General features: G+C 46.2%; 1 protein-coding gene and 1 pseudogene across 2 annotated transcripts in view; both read right to left on the reverse strand.

Moving 5' to 3' along the window:
* Window positions 1-879: 879 nt before the first annotated feature.
* Window positions 880-2,071, reverse strand: LOC110346631 (S-adenosylmethionine decarboxylase proenzyme pseudogene; annotated as a pseudogene).
* A 2,861-nt stretch (window positions 2,072-4,932) lies between these two features.
* Tulp3 (TUB like protein 3) overlaps window positions 4,933-16,953 on the reverse strand; it is a 68,485-nt gene continuing 56,464 nt past the window's right edge. For both annotated transcript variants that reach the window (XM_021248056.2, XM_013067334.3), the window contains 7 exons: window positions 14,919-15,049; window positions 13,837-14,034; window positions 12,041-12,153; window positions 11,636-11,750; window positions 9,130-9,228; window positions 8,563-8,734; window positions 4,933-7,142 (listed from right to left, as the gene is read on the reverse strand). In XM_021248056.2, the coding sequence (XP_021103715.2) occupies window positions 7,009-7,142; window positions 8,563-8,734; window positions 9,130-9,228; window positions 11,636-11,750; window positions 12,041-12,153; window positions 13,837-14,034; window positions 14,919-15,049 (962 nt within the window). In that variant the 3' untranslated portion in view covers window positions 4,933-7,008. The remainder of the gene's footprint in view (window positions 7,143-8,562; window positions 8,735-9,129; window positions 9,229-11,635; window positions 11,751-12,040; window positions 12,154-13,836; window positions 14,035-14,918; window positions 15,050-16,953) is intronic.

Raw genomic sequence — 16,953 nt, forward strand, 5'->3', positions numbered from 1 at the left:
CAGCCAAGGGGCTGGGAATGCAGGTCAGTGGGAAAGTGTGTGCTCAGCAAATGTGAGGCCCTGGATAGAGCCCAACATTGCAAATTAAAACAAATGTCAAAATAAGTTTTCTCTTTCTAAGTTATTATCTAGGTATCCCCCCCACCCTGTTTTTTGTGAGACAGGGTCTCACTATGTAGTTCAGACTGGCCTTGAACTCACTTGCAGGCTGGCCTCAAACTCATAGCAATCTTACCTCAGCCTCTGGAGTGCTGGGATCACAGGCATGTTCCACCATGCCTAGTTTAGGGGTCTTTTTTGTATGTTTGGTTTTTTTAAACAGTGTATTGCTTTTATTTGGGGACCTGGAGGCAGAGGAAAGACATCGTGGTGAGGGAAGAAATCAAGGACTACAAATGCAGAAACAATTATTAAAACAGTACTACACAAAATGAGTAACTGGAATTTTTTTCTTAGGAGGACTTGACTCCTAGAAGAAAAACTTTAATCGCTGTTGCAAAAACATTTTTATGAAGTAGAAATTGGTTTCAATAATATTAGTAGAGAGTATGTTCTAGAAAATGGTGGGAACTAGATATAAAATTCTGGCAGCAATGTAATAGAGCATTCCCAGATTATTAGGTGGAGGCCAACACCCGGTGAGGATGAAAGCCTCGTCCGTGGGGAATTTCGGGCGATACCTGCAGAAATATCACACTGTGCATGAACCAAGCAATTATTTTCACAAGCGTTGTAAAGTTTCATACAGTAGAAGTTTTTTTCTACATGCATTTCAGTTTCACAGCTAGTAGCACAGAATACCTAAACACATAAGAAAGCACTCATGCAAGATGTCTAACTCCTTGATATAATAATGCATACACTTCAAAGTTATTACACTATCATTACACCTAGGGCTTCCTGCAACTGCAAGGTGGAGGCTATGGAAAACGTGGCCCCTGGTGTCAACATCTAGAAAGCAGCTACCACTTTCTATGTGTGTGTTTTTTGTTTTGTTTTGTTTTTGGTATCGGGGATTGAACTGGGGACCTTGTGCTTGCACAGCAGGCGGCGAAACCACTGAGCTAAATCCTCGGCCCTGGTTTTTGCATTTTAAAAAAAATTTTTCTTAATTCGCTGTTGTTGCTGCTTCTTAGCAAAACTAGTAAAAACAAAATTGTAATCATTGAACATAGCACTGGCAATCAGTTTAAAACCTTCAATCTCCTGGGGTGAAGAAGCACTGTGCGACCTTTAGAACTCTGATTAACAAACCAGGTGGTCCCAAACTGTCCTGGCTTGAACACTTGCACAACTTTCCTGATCGGGTCATCACAGGAGGTCTGACTTAAGTTTGTTTCAAAGCTAACGTAAGAAAACTCTGGTCCTGGAGTGATGTGAATAGTCCAGTGAGTTCCACCCCATTTCATTCCATCCACTGAATACCACAGGGATTGAACACTGTGGCATCCATCAGTGACAGGTCCTGGTATCAGATCACAGACTGTACCCTCATGAGGGAATCCTTTGCAGTAACACCTTCTTTCCTGTGGAACTGGTCAATAACTCCCGGGTGAAGCTCACTCATCAGCATTTCCAGGGTCTGATCTGGCTGATTACTCCAACTCTCTGGGAAATCCACAATATACAACTACCAACAGTCAGAATTCATATGTCCCATACAATGTGCTGCTCCATTTGGGAAAACTGCATTAAGAAACTCTTAATTTTTTACTGGAAATTCTGGTGTGGATACCCTTTGTGAGAAGGTTTTATAAAATTCTTACAAGAATAAAAGCTTTGAATCGAGTCAAGCCCACCCTGATCCCTAGCAAGCTTCAACAGGGGAACCGGAGTTTTCAGTAAGAGGGTGGAACCACATCTTCAGAATGAAGCGCCTCTTGGAGACAAACGTGCTACTCTCACTGAGCACAAAAGCTTCCTGCTTGCCAGTTTTTGTCACACTTATGATTGAACATTGCACATCCTTCCAAAGTGCATCCCACTCAGATCTCAGGATAGTGTAAAGATCCCCAGGTCCCTGGTGGGCATTGGGTCGCTGATGGGAGAACCAAACCTCCAGCAGCTTCCATCACCATGAGACTAGCCAACAACCAACCACAGAAAATCAACTAAATTAAATCTCGTCTCCTGCTGCTGCCATCACTGCTGCTGTGGATTGTTCCAGCTGTGTTGCTATAAAGTTTAGGTTCCTTTATTTGCTATAGTTTTATATTAACTTTGAAAAAGGGTTAATAAAAATTTGCCGGCTTTTTTGTGTGAGTTCATGTTCAAGACTCATGTTCATGAATCTGGTTGGAAATAGAGGCAGATACAATTCTATCTCTTGTAGTCAGTCCTCTGCTTTCTTGTTAGTAGAATGAGTGCTAGCTGATGTCTCTGGCCATACTGTGCAAGCCAGGTATTTTGTTATAGTGGTAGAAACTCCAGCTTTTCCCTTCCTGGGGCTTATTCTCTCTGCCTTCAGGATTCTGGGCCCAGCTGTGTTGGACAGCAGCATGCAGAAGTGCCTAGGCTGGATGGGCTGAAAGCCCAGGCAGACCTGGAAAAATCACAGAAGCCTGTTTCATATTTGAAATATTCAAAAATTTCTATGAACAGTGGGTTCATTTTTGCCTTCAAGTGAAAATAGAGAGGTGAGTACAATGTAAGGGGAATGAGGCAGGCTGGAGCAGTACGATAGGGACCCAATTAAACCATGCTGTCTTTCTTTTCTCTCATCAACATCCCCAAAACCACAAATTTGCTTTGAAAGTACTTAGGGAAGCCAGATGTAGTGGCTCACACCTGTAATCCTAGCACTCGGAAGCTAAGGCAGGAGGATCTTGAGTTTGAGACTGTGTGGGTTAACTTTGGGTAACTTAGTGAGTTTGAGGCCATCGGTCACATAGTAAGACCCTGTCCCAAAACAGAAAATGTACTTAAGAGTTGGGTGTGAGGATGCAGTCGATGATCCCAGCACTTGGGAGGCTTGAAGTAGGAGGGTCACTGAGTTCAAGGCCAGTCTGGGGTATATAGTGAGACCCTGTCTCAAAACAAAAACAAACAAAAGTACTTAGGGCTAGGGTGTGGCTGAGTGGTAGCCTGAATATGTGAAGTGCTGGGATCACCCAGACCCATGTCAGTTACCAGGTCTTCAGCTACAGAAGAACCAAGGTGTGCATCAGGGTGCTCAGCAAGCAGGATCCCATGGAAGTTACCTCCTGAGCTATCCCGGATAGCACACTTGCAGTACTATGGCCTTAGGTGACGCCGTGAGCACAACTAAAGCCCTCACAGAGCCCTAAGAGCAAGTCCTTCCTTCCTAGGCTGCCCTGGAAAGCGCTCTGGTTGATGAGCACTAGGGGACTTTTAAAGACCATCAGTAGCCAGCACACCAGTAACCCCAGCCCTCTGGGAGGCTGAGGCCGGAGGATGGCAAGCTCAAGCCTGGCCCGAGTAACAGTTACACCTTGTAGGGGCCGTTGTAAGATGTGTCAACGCTTGGGCATCTGAGGAACTCTGAGGGCACCTGAGGACACAATCCCCTCATTTAGTGCAGGTGCACAATGGAACTTTGTCATATAATAATGAATCAGCATAGACAACCACGCATGTGCCACATGGCCTGCAAGGTTGCTCAGAATGTTTTGTCTGTGTCTCAGTAAGCTGATAAACTACTATAAGTGCTGTGCTGAAAAATAGTTTGGTTCCTGCTTTTTTGTGATGTCTGCTCCACATATGTTCTTTTTTTTGGAAACCTCACCTGACGGGGTCTCCCTTCAGTCCACCAACCCCAACACAGCCTGTCTCAAAATAAAAAATATAAAAAAGGTCTCAAGATGTAGCTCAGTGCAAAGGCCTGAGTTCAATCCCCCATGCTGCCGAAGAGGAAGAGGAAGAGGAAGGAGGAGGAGGAGGAGGAGTAGGAGCAGGACAAAGAATATTTGTTCACTATGACAAGGAACAAAGCAGGAGAGTAAGCAAAATGATCTGCTATGTGAATGGTCCAAAATGTGTCCCAGGAGCCCCTGAGCGGCCTGGGGTGGGTGGACACCGGTGCATGGAGGTGGAGTAGAGAAGGACTGGAGCTGAGGCAGCCTGCAGGTCCCAGCTGTACCCACAGAGCAAGGTGTCTACGTGTCCTAAGATGACAATGTTAGGCCCTGTGACTGAACTGACAGATGCTAACTTTAGATATACTGGGTGAAATAAAGAGGGCTTTTTCTTTTTAATTGGGCAGAAGCTGCAGCTCAGTGGTTGATCATTTCCCTAGCATGCATAAGTCACCATCTGGGTTCACTCCTCCAAAATAAAATGATCTCTGACCACCAAAAAATATATGGAATGTCACAAAGAATTCACATGGTTAGCACACACCATTGCCACAGAAAGCCACAAAAAAAGAGAAAAATCACAAGTGAACTCCAGCTCCTGTCCTGGATTTTAGCTTTCCCTGTTCCTTTTCATGTGCTTCACCATCCCTGATGCTGCTATGCATGGGAGCCCCATAAAGACTTGAGTGCACTCTTTTCACCTTGTCAATATAAGGCGACACTTACAAGGCAAGAGGTGGGGCCTATTTTACTGGTTGCTGGGGAATCAACTTCCACAGAGAGAAACCTACGCAGATGTCCCACCATTCTGTTGCCCAGGGCGCCATTCTTCTGAGCCCTGTAATATTTCTGTAACATCTCCTGAGTACAGGCTGCTTGTCTGCAGATTCCTGCTTCACCCAGGACCAAAGTTTGTGGATGGCCAGCTTCAAAAAGCTGGTTAGGGGCCGGGAATTTAGCGCAGTGGCACTGCACCTGACTCACAAGCTCAAGGTCGTGAGTTCAATCCCTGGTACAAAAAAAAGCTGGTTAGTTCTCTGTTGCCAAGCTGGAAGCTACTATTTCAGAACATGATAATAGGCACTCTGTGAGGAATTAGACTCTGAGGACTCTGTGACACGTTTTTAATATAAATATTTTATTTCTGTAGCATACAAAAGGTATAAACATGATTTCTGTACTCGAGCTGAGAGTACTTGGAAGTGGGGCTACGGCTCTCTGAGCCAGAGGACAGAGGATCAGATCTAGTTGTCCTAGCAAGGTCCCCAGTCCCCAATCACTGTGACACTGCAGCTGGAGAGAAGGGACAGCTTTGTTCCAGCAAGGGTGGCTTGTTAGTTCACTGGGACAGTGGGTGGCAGAGGTGGACGGGCTTTAGGGCACTTTTAGAAATGAGGCACTTGATGGGAAGCTTGCCTGAGATGGAAACCAGTCTTGTCAGAACAAGCCGGCCCCACATAGCAGAGCCTTTTCATCCTGGATCTCTGGCCTGTATCTCATGGCTATTGGATGTGGAGCAAGGAACAACGGAAGCAGAGACATGGAAAGTACAGGGAAGGGAATTATCGTGGGGCACTGCTTCCATATCCCAGGCTGGCAAACAGCTCAGAGCATGAAGGCTTGGGAGTTGAGCAGTGCTGAGTGTGGAACGGCTTTTGGAGTCTCGAGTTCAGATACACTGCGGGGCCAGTGACCTGAGAGGAGGCTCTCCATCTGCTGGGAGATGTTTACCACTAGAAAGACTTAGGAGTCTTAGGATCTGCGAGGGGCAGCCCAGGAGCATCGCTCACGCAGATGGGCTAGGCTTTGGGGACCTGGAAACACAGACGCCAAGGGCAGCCGAGCTCTGCCCAGCGAGGTCTGCAGCGTCAAGGTTGGCTAGCTGGCCTCCCAAGCCTCTCCTGCCACATCTCTTAACAGGGACACTGAGCAAGTGCCTGTCTGTGGCACTGCCTCACCCTACTCCATGGTCTGCAGATGAGTGTGGGAAGCACACCTGGGCTGAGAATAAAGGCGGCTACCAAAGGGCTCCTCATCCTCCTAGGCAGTCCCCTCTAGAATGTACGTCAGCCTAAGCAGAGATGAAGACAGTTAAGAGCATGTTCTCACAAAGCTGAGCACAGATCTGGCCACAGCCACTCTGAAGGAGATAGGCACCCACCAGGCTGCTGGGGGAAGGCAGGGAAGAGGGAGTGGTGACACTTAGAGCTGTAGCAGAGCACCTGCAGGGGCCCCAAGCGTCTGTGGGGGTGCCCAAGTTCTTTCTGGGCATAAACTGCAGACACTGTCTTCTCCCACGAGGAAGCTTGGTGGGACAGCAGGGTGAGGTCACCTGTGTGGACGCACAGTGACCGCTGACTGGGAGACAGCACACTAGACCCATTTTCTCCAAAGGCAGAGCTACACGAATGTTGGTGAGGACAATCTTTTAGGACCGCGCTCCCCTGGGCCACTTTTTACGCACGGCTCGTGACCACAGGCCCACTCTGGAAGATGCTCAAACCACAGAGTACAAGACAGACCTGAAGCAGGGTAGCAAGCTAGAGCCCATGGGCCAAATGTTGCCTGCCATCTCTTTTGCAAGTAAAGTTTAGTGGACACAGCCACACTCCTTTGTGTGCAGATATCTATGGCTGCTTCTGTACTCTGAAGGCAGATCTGAGTAGCTGTGAGAGAGACTCGCAGGACTTTTACAGAGACGGTGTGCATGCTTTTCTGCCTGCAGACTAAAGGCAATTTAGGGAATTGTCCCTCTTTGGAAAAGAGATCCAGAAGCCAGGGACAGGCGCCCACATTTATAACCCCGCAATCAGGAGGCTGAGGCAAGAAGATCACAAATTTAAGGCCAGCCTGGGCTACATTGTGAGTCTGAGGCCAGACTGGACTGCATAGTGAGTCCCACAGTCTCAAAAAAAAGACTGTGAGAGCCTGATTCTTCAGCCTGCAGGACAGCCACTTCAGGAGTCACCGGTTCCTGACAAGTAGCTCTCTGGCTGTGAACACTCACTTACCCAGGCCACACTGCACCCCGACAGAGTCTCTCCAACCCGGAGAAGGGGCATTTGTGAATGTATATACCTGTGAGCCCATCTGCAGACACACACACACAGCATACATGTGCTCACAGACCATCCGAAGGGCTGACTTCTGCTCCTGAGAGCCGTGTGAGGAGCAGCTCTGCCTGTGGCTTCTCTCATTCGCATGCCAGCTTGCTGTCAAAGCTGGAGAGCCCAATGGCGAAGGCCTGGAGTGCACATAGCGGGTAGTTGTAGTCCAGTGTGAACACATCATCTGCCACACGCCCAAACTGCATAACAATGTAGTCAGCTAGAAGCAAAAACCAAGTGGGTGTTACAAGGTGATATGGGCAGGCCAGGCGTGGTGGTTCTGCTTGTAATGCAAGCACATAGGATGCTGAAGCAGGAGGATTGCAAGTTTGACCCAACTGTGGCAATTTAGTGAGACCTTGTTTCAAAATAAAAATAAAAGGGCCGGGGATTTAGCTCAGTGGTTTTGCCTCCTGCTGCACAAGCGCAAGGGCCCGAGTTCGATCCCTAGTACCAAAAAAACCCCAACAAAACTCCTATATGCAAATAAAAATAAAAAAGGGCCACAGATTTAGCTCAGTGGTGCTGCCGCCTACTTTGCAAGTGCAAAGTCCAGAGTTCGATCCTCAGTACCAAAAATAAATAAATAAATTTTAAAAAGGACTCAGATATAGCTCAGTGTGAAGACTGATGGTTCAACCCTGGTAGTGAAAAAAAAAAAGACTGTACCAAGGAAAAACCTATGTAAGTAGAAGGGAAAAAACCCCTAAACGTCAAACTGGTCAGTTAATCACCACTTCTCTTTAACTGAAAAAGGGGGAAAGGACAGTGCTATAGCACAGTGGTAGCATGTATACTTCATGTGCACGAGGCTCTGGTTTCCATCCCCAGCACATAAAATAAATAAAATAGGAATCTCAGCTGGGCGTGGTGGCCCAAGCCTGTGACCTCAGCACTCTGGAGGGCTGAGGCAGGAGGGTCACAAGTCTGAGCCCAGCCTGGGTGACGCAGTGACTTAGCAAGATGCAGTCTCTCTCCTTTCCTTTTTTTCTTTTTCTTGTACTGGGGATCGAACTCAGGAACTTGAACTTGCGAGGCAGGTGTGGCACTACTGAACTAAATCCCTGGCCCCTTTTTCTTCTTTTTTTGAAGACAGAGTTTCACTATGTAGTTCAGGATTGAATTCATGGCAATCCTCATGTTTCAACCTCCCAAATACTGGGATTACAGGAGTGGGCCACCATTTCCAGCTCAAAACCTTGGCTAAAATAAAAAGGGGTGGGGACGTAGCTCACTGTGAAGGCCCTGATACAATCCCCAGTGCTGCTAGGAAAAAAAGGGAGCTTATAGGGATGGGAAGAGGCAGTAAGTGTCTGCTCATCATAAGCAAAGTCTGTGAGACTACTCCTGAGCAGCACAGAGGGTGGAGCGGGGTGCAGGACTGAGGGCAGAACTTGCTTTGTGAGCCTGACTCACAAGAGCTTTCCTGGGTCCCCTGCACCCATGCCCAAGGCCTGCCCAAGACTCCCTCTCACTCCTCTCTACTCCTCAACACAGCAGAAAAGTTTTCTTCCAAAGATGTCCTTCTGTCTTTCCAAAGAAACCCTTTCTTTCTGAGTACTCCTTCCTGCAGTCCCAGGAGGCTCTCACTGTGTACTGGCAGGACACCCTCCTGTCCCATGCACCTCCCCGCAGCTTACAGTCATTATCGTGCACTATCTGGAAGTTCTTCACTGACGCCTGAGTGACCCGGCCGTGGAAGTTCAGGACGTAGGACTGCGTGTCATCGTTCCAGACCGGGGCCTTGTTGTGCAGCTCAATCAGGTTCTCCATGGCTTTGCTCTGCCATTTCGAAAGCAAGCTCTCATGGTCCTGTCAAGGGGAAGAACACCATTCTGTACTGTAACCACAGAACGGGTTTATTCTCAGTTCTTCCAGGTAAAAAGGAGAGTAGGGACATGTTTTCTATTTCAGAAAGGGTAAAACAGAAGCAAAGAATTAAAACAAGACATGAACCCAGTTTTTTCCTTTTCATTTCAGTATACAATCCAGCATTTCTCTGTGCAGTATTTGAGATGGTTTTAGATCCCTGACTGCAGCCACACCTCTGGAGCTGCCCCTGTCCTGAAGCTGAGCAACAGCTCCCAAGAGGGGTGAGCCAGACAACACTATGGGGGCTGGAAGGACCAGTACTGTTTGCAGTGGGTTCTTCTCCCTGGACTACTGTCTCTCACAGCTCTCTGCTGATTAAGTATGCTCTTACGTACATTTCGTGGCTGAAATGGGATCCGTTCATGATTCATATTCATCCCTGGAATAATCACAGACATTCTTCTAGGCCCTTTAAATCCAAGCACATTTGTTTCCTGGGAGACAAGAAAACAAGGCAGAATTTGGAAACAAAGGAAAAAGAGAGCAATTCTGTCCTGATAAAAGAGTTTCTAGGCATATCAAATGCTGGCAATGTCAAGAACACCAAGATTGATTTCATCACTTTGCTGTGATTAAAAAATAACAAAAACAGAGAATCAAAAATAGGAAGCCAGGCACAGTGGCACCTACAGTCCCAACTGCTCAGGAGGCTGAGCCAGGAGAAACATATGAACCCAGGTGCTTGAGCCTGGACATACAACAAGACCCTGTCTCAAAAGAAAAAACCCAAGTATTTCTGTACTTAAAAAAAAAAACAGTGAGGTACTGGGGATTCAACCACCACCTTTGTGCTGAGTGACAGTCCCCACACCCTCACTGTACCCCGTCTTGAACCTGTAATCCTACCGCCTCAGTCTCCTGGAGTATTGGCATTCCAGATGCATAACATTATACTCAGCTGTAGTTTGGAACTTCTTTTTTAAAAACATTAAACACCTACATATAAAATAGGTTCTATTGTGTTGACACTTCACTTTTTGTCTTTAGTAGAATTTTTTTTGGTTTTGGTTTTGGTTTTTTTTTTTTTTTTTGGTACCGGGGATCGAACTCAGGTCCTTGCGCTTGTGCAGCAGGTGGCAAAACCACTGAGCTAAATCCCCGGCCAGGTTTTGGTTTTTTTGATATCGAGACTCACTATGTATTTCAGGGTGGTCCTCAAGTCATGACATAGCCTAGCCTGGCTTTGAATTTGTGGTGATCCCCCTGCCTCAGTCTCTCGAGTGCTAGGACCATAGGCACGCACCACCACGCCCAACTCTTTGGCTTTTTTTACTCAACAACTCTTTAAATGGCCACTGTGCACCAGGCCCTCTGCTAGTGTGGCTCCAGAGTGAACGAGAGTTCAAAAGCGCTTACACAGTAGCACAGAGCACTCGTGCTTAGCAGGTACTAACACTATGGCAATAGGCAGGTTACAGAGGCCACGGGAAGCAGACGCACAACTGCCCCCTGAGTCCCGCTGTCACCAAAGACTTCGCAGTGATGTCAGCAGCAGATGATGAGCAACAGGCACAGAGGGACAGGAGAGGACTCTCAAGTGAGAGACCAATGAGGCCAGGCGAAGGGCTAGGGGGGGCACCCTGGCTAGAACAATGGGACTGAGAGAGGCAGTGCCCCAAAGAGTCAAAAAGGAAAGGCGAAGATGTCCAAACTTTCTTCTTCTTCTGAGACAGACTTGTTATGTAGTCCAGGCTGCCCTTAAACTTGTGGCAATCCTCCTGCCTCAGCCTCCCGAGCTCTGGGATTACAGGTGTGGGATCACACTCAGCCAGACTTTCTTCTGTATGCAATGGGTATGTGTGTATATATGCATGTAGGTATTCAGTGGTACTAAGGTTTGAACCTAGAGCCCTTGCACTGAGTTACATCTCCAAACTTTTTTTAAATTTTAATTTTGAGATGAGGCTTAGTTAAGTCTCTAAATTGCCCATGTTGGGCTTGAATTTGTGATCCTCCTGCCTCAGCCTCCAAGAATGCTGGGATCACAGCCATGGAAAGTCTCAATGGACAGTCATCACAAGTCAAGTACCCTCCGTGATGCTTATGCAATGCTTATGCAATTCCAGCATGATACACTACACTACCCCTGCTCAATGGAATGAGTGGTCACTGAAGCAGGAGACCAGCGAGGTCAGCTGCTGGCCTGACTGAGAGAGGCATACTTAGCAGCAGAACAGAGTGAACCAAAGAGGAGAAGAGGGCAGCACCCAAAGAGGCCTGGGTGCTGCCTGTGCCTGTGGTCCAGTGACTCGGGAGGCTGGAACAGCAGCGTCACTTGAGTCCAGGAGTTAAAGGCCAGAGCTGACTATGTAGCAAGACCCTGTCAGAAAGAGGTGATGGAGAGGAGGAGGACAGCAAGGAAGGGGCAGAGCGAGGGAGGGAAAAAGAAGGAAGAAAAGAGAGAAAGAAAAGAAAAGAAAGACAGAAGGATGAAGGAAGGAAGGAAGGAAAGACTAAAAGCAGAGAGGTCAGTTTTAATTTATTGTAACCTCTGGTCAATGGATAAGAAGTAAAGAAGGTCTAAATTAAGTGACATTACAAAAACAGAAGAGCAGAGCAAAGGGGCCAGGGATTTAGCTCAGCAGCACAGCACCTGCCAGGCAAGTGCACGGTCCTGAGTCCGATCCCCGTACCAAAAAAAAAAAAAAGTTAAAAACAAGAGCAAAAAAAGGTAAAAACAAAAAACAGCTGAACTTGGCAATTCATAAATAATGAAAACGTGACTATATGGAGAAAATGACAGCAGTGACCAAAGGGGGATGGGTCACAGGAACAGAGACAACTTGGGAAGGGAGCTGGGGTAGGGGCATAGGGAGGGGCACACATGGGGACAGCACTCACATAGCAGATGGCAGCCAGCTCCTGCCGGGTGTGGGTCTTCTCCACCAGACCCTGGGCCTTCAAGGGGCTGACGCCGTGGTCGTACACCGTGAACTTGGTGCCCATGAGGTTGGACCTAGTGCCAAGAGACAAAGTCACTGTGATGAGGTGCACTTTCCTGCAGGGAGAGGCCGAGAACAGGGCCTGTCTGCCTGTTCTCCATGTCTGGATGGTCGGCGTCACTTTTTCAAAGATCTCTTGTGGCAACAAAGAGGGGACTTGGATTTCATTTCAATGTTTTTCTTTTTCTTCTTTTTTGATTATCACATCTCTACATGCTAATTGTAAAAAAGATATGGACTGTTTTGAAACAACAGGAATAAACCTACAGAAAGAACAGGACAAGGGTATAAAGGCTGCTCTCACCTGAGCTTGCCAATGTAACTTTCTCCTTCTCGAGATAAATCCGTTGGGTCGGTGGAGATCAGATAGTTGGATGTTTTGCTCTTTTTCCGCTTTCTACCTGCAAGAAGAAATATCTGGAAAAAAAAATCCTATCTGTCAAAAAACAAAGTCAAGGGCCAGGGATTTAGCTCAGTGGTTCTGCTGCCTGCCTCTCATGTGCAAGGTCCAGAGATCAATCCCCGGTACCAAAAAAAAAAAAAAAAAAAAATGAAGTCAAGTGGATCCCCATGGTTCTACCTATAAGTTCAGCAAGCATTTAGCAAGTGTCTACCAGTCAATTTTGTGTCTTTATCCCTTTCTCTAACCCTCTCAGTGAGCTAGAAATCACTGGAAGTGGGATGAGGCACAATCACTTGCCCCCGTGGGGTACCCTGGGCTTGGACCTAGCAGGGTGTGGGGGGTGAGCGGCAGTCACAGTCAGTTTGCTTTCCACACAAGTTCCCTAAATTCACTATTTTGAAGTTTGTCTTAAGGAGAGGCAGGACGCTGCTCACTTTCCTGTTCCTTACTCTTACTGCTTCCTTCTGCCTCCCTCCTTGTACTTTATTGTTTTGGATCCTGTGATGTCAGGGGTCAGAATACAGTCACATGTATGCACACTCCTTGAATTCCACTAGAGTGGGACAGTACTAAGGAAGCAGGAATAGCAGTGCCTGAGCATGAGGACTTTGGAATCACACAGGGGGGGCTCGAATCTGGCTCTGCCACTTACCAGTGGGACTGTGGACAGGTAAGTCATTCCCCAAGCCCTACTTCCCAGTCTATAAAACAGAGACAAGAAATCCTGCCTAGTGAGGTTGTGATAAGAACTGCAGGTCATAATACCATAAATACCTAGTGCACGCCTGGTATCTTCTAAACATTCAATAAACAGTAGTTATAATAACAATAATGCCTATTATCATTACCTCATTTCTAGGCTCTTAAAATCATCCCCTTAGTCCTGGTATTAATACAAAATGCATTTTTAATAGGAAGGATTAAATGGTCTTAAACCGATAAATTAGAATTTCTAGGATGAAAAATAAAATATTTAACATACCTTCAATATTTCATATTTAACATGACCTTCTGTATTTCCAATTTCTCCTACAACCTAAAACCTGTTCTCCTTCTTCCACAGTATCATATTCAGCCACAATAAAAAGAAAAACCAAAGAACACACAGTAATACTCAAAAATAAACACTGGGAAGGAAGTAGAAATAACAACATTAACATATTCTCTGGGGCTGGGGCTGTAGCTCAGTGGAGAACATCTGCCTGCCATGTAGAAGGCCCTATGTCTGACTCCCAGAACCAGGAAAAACTAATTCTGCTCTATTTTCTTAAATTGTGGATAAAGTTAATTTTCTTGGGGTGGTGGTTATGGAGGAGGGCAGAGCTTGTCTGCTGGACTATGAGCACCTTGAAGATATCGGGAGCACAGAATCAGGAGAACACAGAATCAGTGCCAAACACTTGGAGGCCACACACACCTCCCCAGCAGATTTCTTTCAAGAGTCGCTTAAGGGGCCAGGGGAGTAGCTCAGTGGTGGAGCACTCACCTCGTACATTCAAAGCCATGGGTTCAATCTTCAACATGGGGAGGAAGGAAAGAAGAAAGAGAGGGAAGGGAGAAGGGAGGAAAGGAAGGAGGGAGGGAGGGCCAGCTGTGTGTGGTGCCTCAGCCTCAAAGGAGGACTATAAGTCAGCCATGTGTAGGTAGGTTAGCAATCTGTCTCAAAAAAAAAAAATGTTAAGAATTAATTCTCATACCTTCCGACTGTCATCTTTTTCCAAGTGCATAAAGTATGTGGGGAAGAGACCCCGATCCACTCCTCTCTTATCCCTGGTTATCCGGCATTTGACTGTGACACCGCGCGGAGCGGGACTGTATGCAAAGTCCTCCAGGTTCTCCACTTCTTTGAACTGGGGGTCAACTTGTGGGCCTGCAGTGCCCAAAGCTCCTGTGCTCTGAAAGTACATCCGTGCAGGAACAACACAGGTGGGTCAGAACCTTCACATTCTCCGCAAGAAACACAGAGCTCACTGATTTACCCCATGTCTTCAGTCTTCTGAGAACATGGAGGCATTCTAATAGTCAGACAATGAGGGTATGCACACTGGAAGTAGGGAAGAAGTTTAGTACAAACACGGAATATATAAAGCCTGAAAACAGCTGAACTGAGACAGAAGAAATTAGGTCTGAATATGGGCGTAAGTCTTTTGAAGGAACCTCATTCTGTAATTGTATCTAAACACTGAAGATGTGTTGGGAGCAATGCTACATAATTCTAGGGAAAAATCATTTGAGTAGGCCTAGTTTTCCTGCCTACAGGCCAGCTAGGACATTCCAGACATAACTGCATTTTGGCCTCTGGTCACAACTGAGACCTCAGTGATCCCCCACCACCACCATGCTGCAATCTCCAGGACAAGACCACACCTGTGGGAGATGCCAGGGAGGAACCAAATCTTCATCTGCATAGTTCCTCATTGTTCTTAGATTTCCACTGCCCCCCAGCCTTTTGTTACACCTTGTTTATCCCAATGTGAAGTACTGAACTCTATATTTCACTTGTTACATCTGTTTTTCCCGAGGTACTGAATAAAAGGTGCTGCAAGCTAGGGGGCTTTTGTCTTTGCCGCCCAGAGCAGCACTGATCAGACCCAAAGCTCAGCTTCTTCTCAGTCTCATTTGTCTACCTTTCCTGTAATTCGCCGTGTGCTGCCGTGGCTCACAGGAGATTAGGACTTACTGCAGAGGTTCTGGTAACGTCCCCTTCCCCTGTTCCCTACAAAGATGTGTTAGGGGAAGAGGCAAGTTAGCACCGAAGGGAAATGTTAGAACTACATACAGTGGTTGATTTCTGGCTGGATGCAGAAGTGGGTCTCTCTGTTTCTGAATAACGTGATTGGGAACTTAATTTTTGTCCTTCTTCCTCATCATCAGTTTTGTCCTCATCAAAGTTCAAACTATCTGAGATACCTGCAGAAAGGAAACATTGTCAACAACTGCTGATACTGGTTTAAAAAATGAAACAAAGCTTTGATTTTCTTGCTTAAAACACTACTAACTGGCCTGAGGATGCAGCTCAGTGGTGGAATGCACGGCTAGCATGTGTGAAGCCCTGGGTTAGAACTGAACATGGGATGGGGGTGGGGGTCCCCTAACTATTCTGACCCAAAACAGACATCCTGCCCAAATTTTGACAAGTCTTCATATTCTCACATCCATCCCTATGTTCCCACTCACTAATGCCACCCTAATTAATTTTTTGTTGTTGTTGTGTTTTTGAGGTTTTTTTGGCACTGGAGATAGAACTTGGGACCTTGTTCTTGCAAGGCAGGTGGCGGAACCACTGAGCTAAATCCTCGGCCCTGTTGATGTTTTTGAGACAGGGTCTTATTACATAGTTCAGACTGGCCTTGAACTCACTATGTAGCCTAGGCTGGCCTAAAACTAATAGTGATCCTCCTGCCTCAGCCTCTAAAGTGCTGAGATTACAGGTGTGCATCACCACATGTGGCTACCACCTTAACTGAGCTCTTTAAAATATTAAACTAGCCACGTGTGGTGGTGCATGCCTGTAATCCAAGCATTTGGGAGGCCAAGGCCAGCCTGAACTGTACAGTGAGATCTTCCTAGCTCAAAAAAAAAAAAAAAAGAAAGATTAATCTTTTTTTGGTAACAAAAAGGCAAGATTCTACTACCATATGGCTGACAGGGCTGTCTGCACTTGGTGCTGTCTTCAAATGCCATTTTTATACCAAGAACTTGATTTCTGTATCTATGTTTTCAGACAGAGATCAAAGATTTCACCCAAATATTTGAGACAACCAAAATGGACCTGCTTAAGGAACATAATCTGCCAAACTGATGCTTGTAACTGAGAGCTTAAGAGAATACTGCATGGGTCACACAGTTGGGATGCAAGCTGCCGAGAAGTTCAAAGCATTCACTCATCATCCACTGAGAGGCCTATTTCAAGAAATCAGCAGTCATTTCACAGAGCTGTGCAGAAGGTGGCAACCAGGCCCTTAAATCAGGGATAAAGATCTAGACCAAGAATCCGTCTGCTAGATGACTCAGGTAACTAATTTAGCTTTTGGTTAGATACAAAGTCATCTGCTATGGCTCCTACCCTTTCAACAATGTCTTTCACTTTCTTTTGTGTAAAATTAGTGGTAGTAAAATAATAGGGAAATGTCTTAGTTACTTTCCTCATCCACAAGTTAAAGGAGGAGACATTTATTCTGGCTCAAAGTTTGTAGAGGTTTCAGTCCATAGTTGGCTGGATCCAAGGCAGGGTGGCATGGCAGAGGGGCACTGTGGAGGGAAAACAGTCCATGGCATGGCAGGCAGGAGACAGCAAAGCAGCAAGCAGTAGAAGCCAACAGCAGTGAGTTTCCCTTTCCCTTTATTCCATTCAGCCTACTAGTTTATTGAGTAGTGCCTTCCATAACCAGGGAGGGTAGTCCCATTATCCAAACCCAGAACTATGCTAAACCAATCAGTGGATTAATTTAGTACCACACACCTAGAACCAGCCAGCTATGAAAAGCTCCACCTCTGAGCACATGAAGCTTTGGGGGGACATCTAGATACAAGCCATAATAAGAAGTAAGTACCATGATCACCTTCATATTACAGACAGGGAACTGATACTGAAAAGAGTAAAGATTTTTGCCCTCCTTTCTAGACATAAGTGGCAGAGATGAGATTCACAACCACTAAAATGGCTCCAAAGCTATGGGTTTTTAAAAAATTAATTTTATTGGTATATTTTAGGTATACAGTATGACATTCATCATTGGAAATTTGTACCTTTACTTAATCTCTCTTGGTTCTTATTTTTTTCCCCATCCCCCTGCCCCTCCCTTCAACCCTTC

The sequence above is a fragment of the Heterocephalus glaber genome, unplaced genomic scaffold, assembly GCF_053883595.1.
Source record: "Heterocephalus glaber isolate CG9 unplaced genomic scaffold, H.glaber_assembly_v1.0 deba00001444, whole genome shotgun sequence".
Classification (NCBI taxonomy): Eukaryota; Metazoa; Chordata; class Mammalia; order Rodentia; family Bathyergidae; genus Heterocephalus; species Heterocephalus glaber.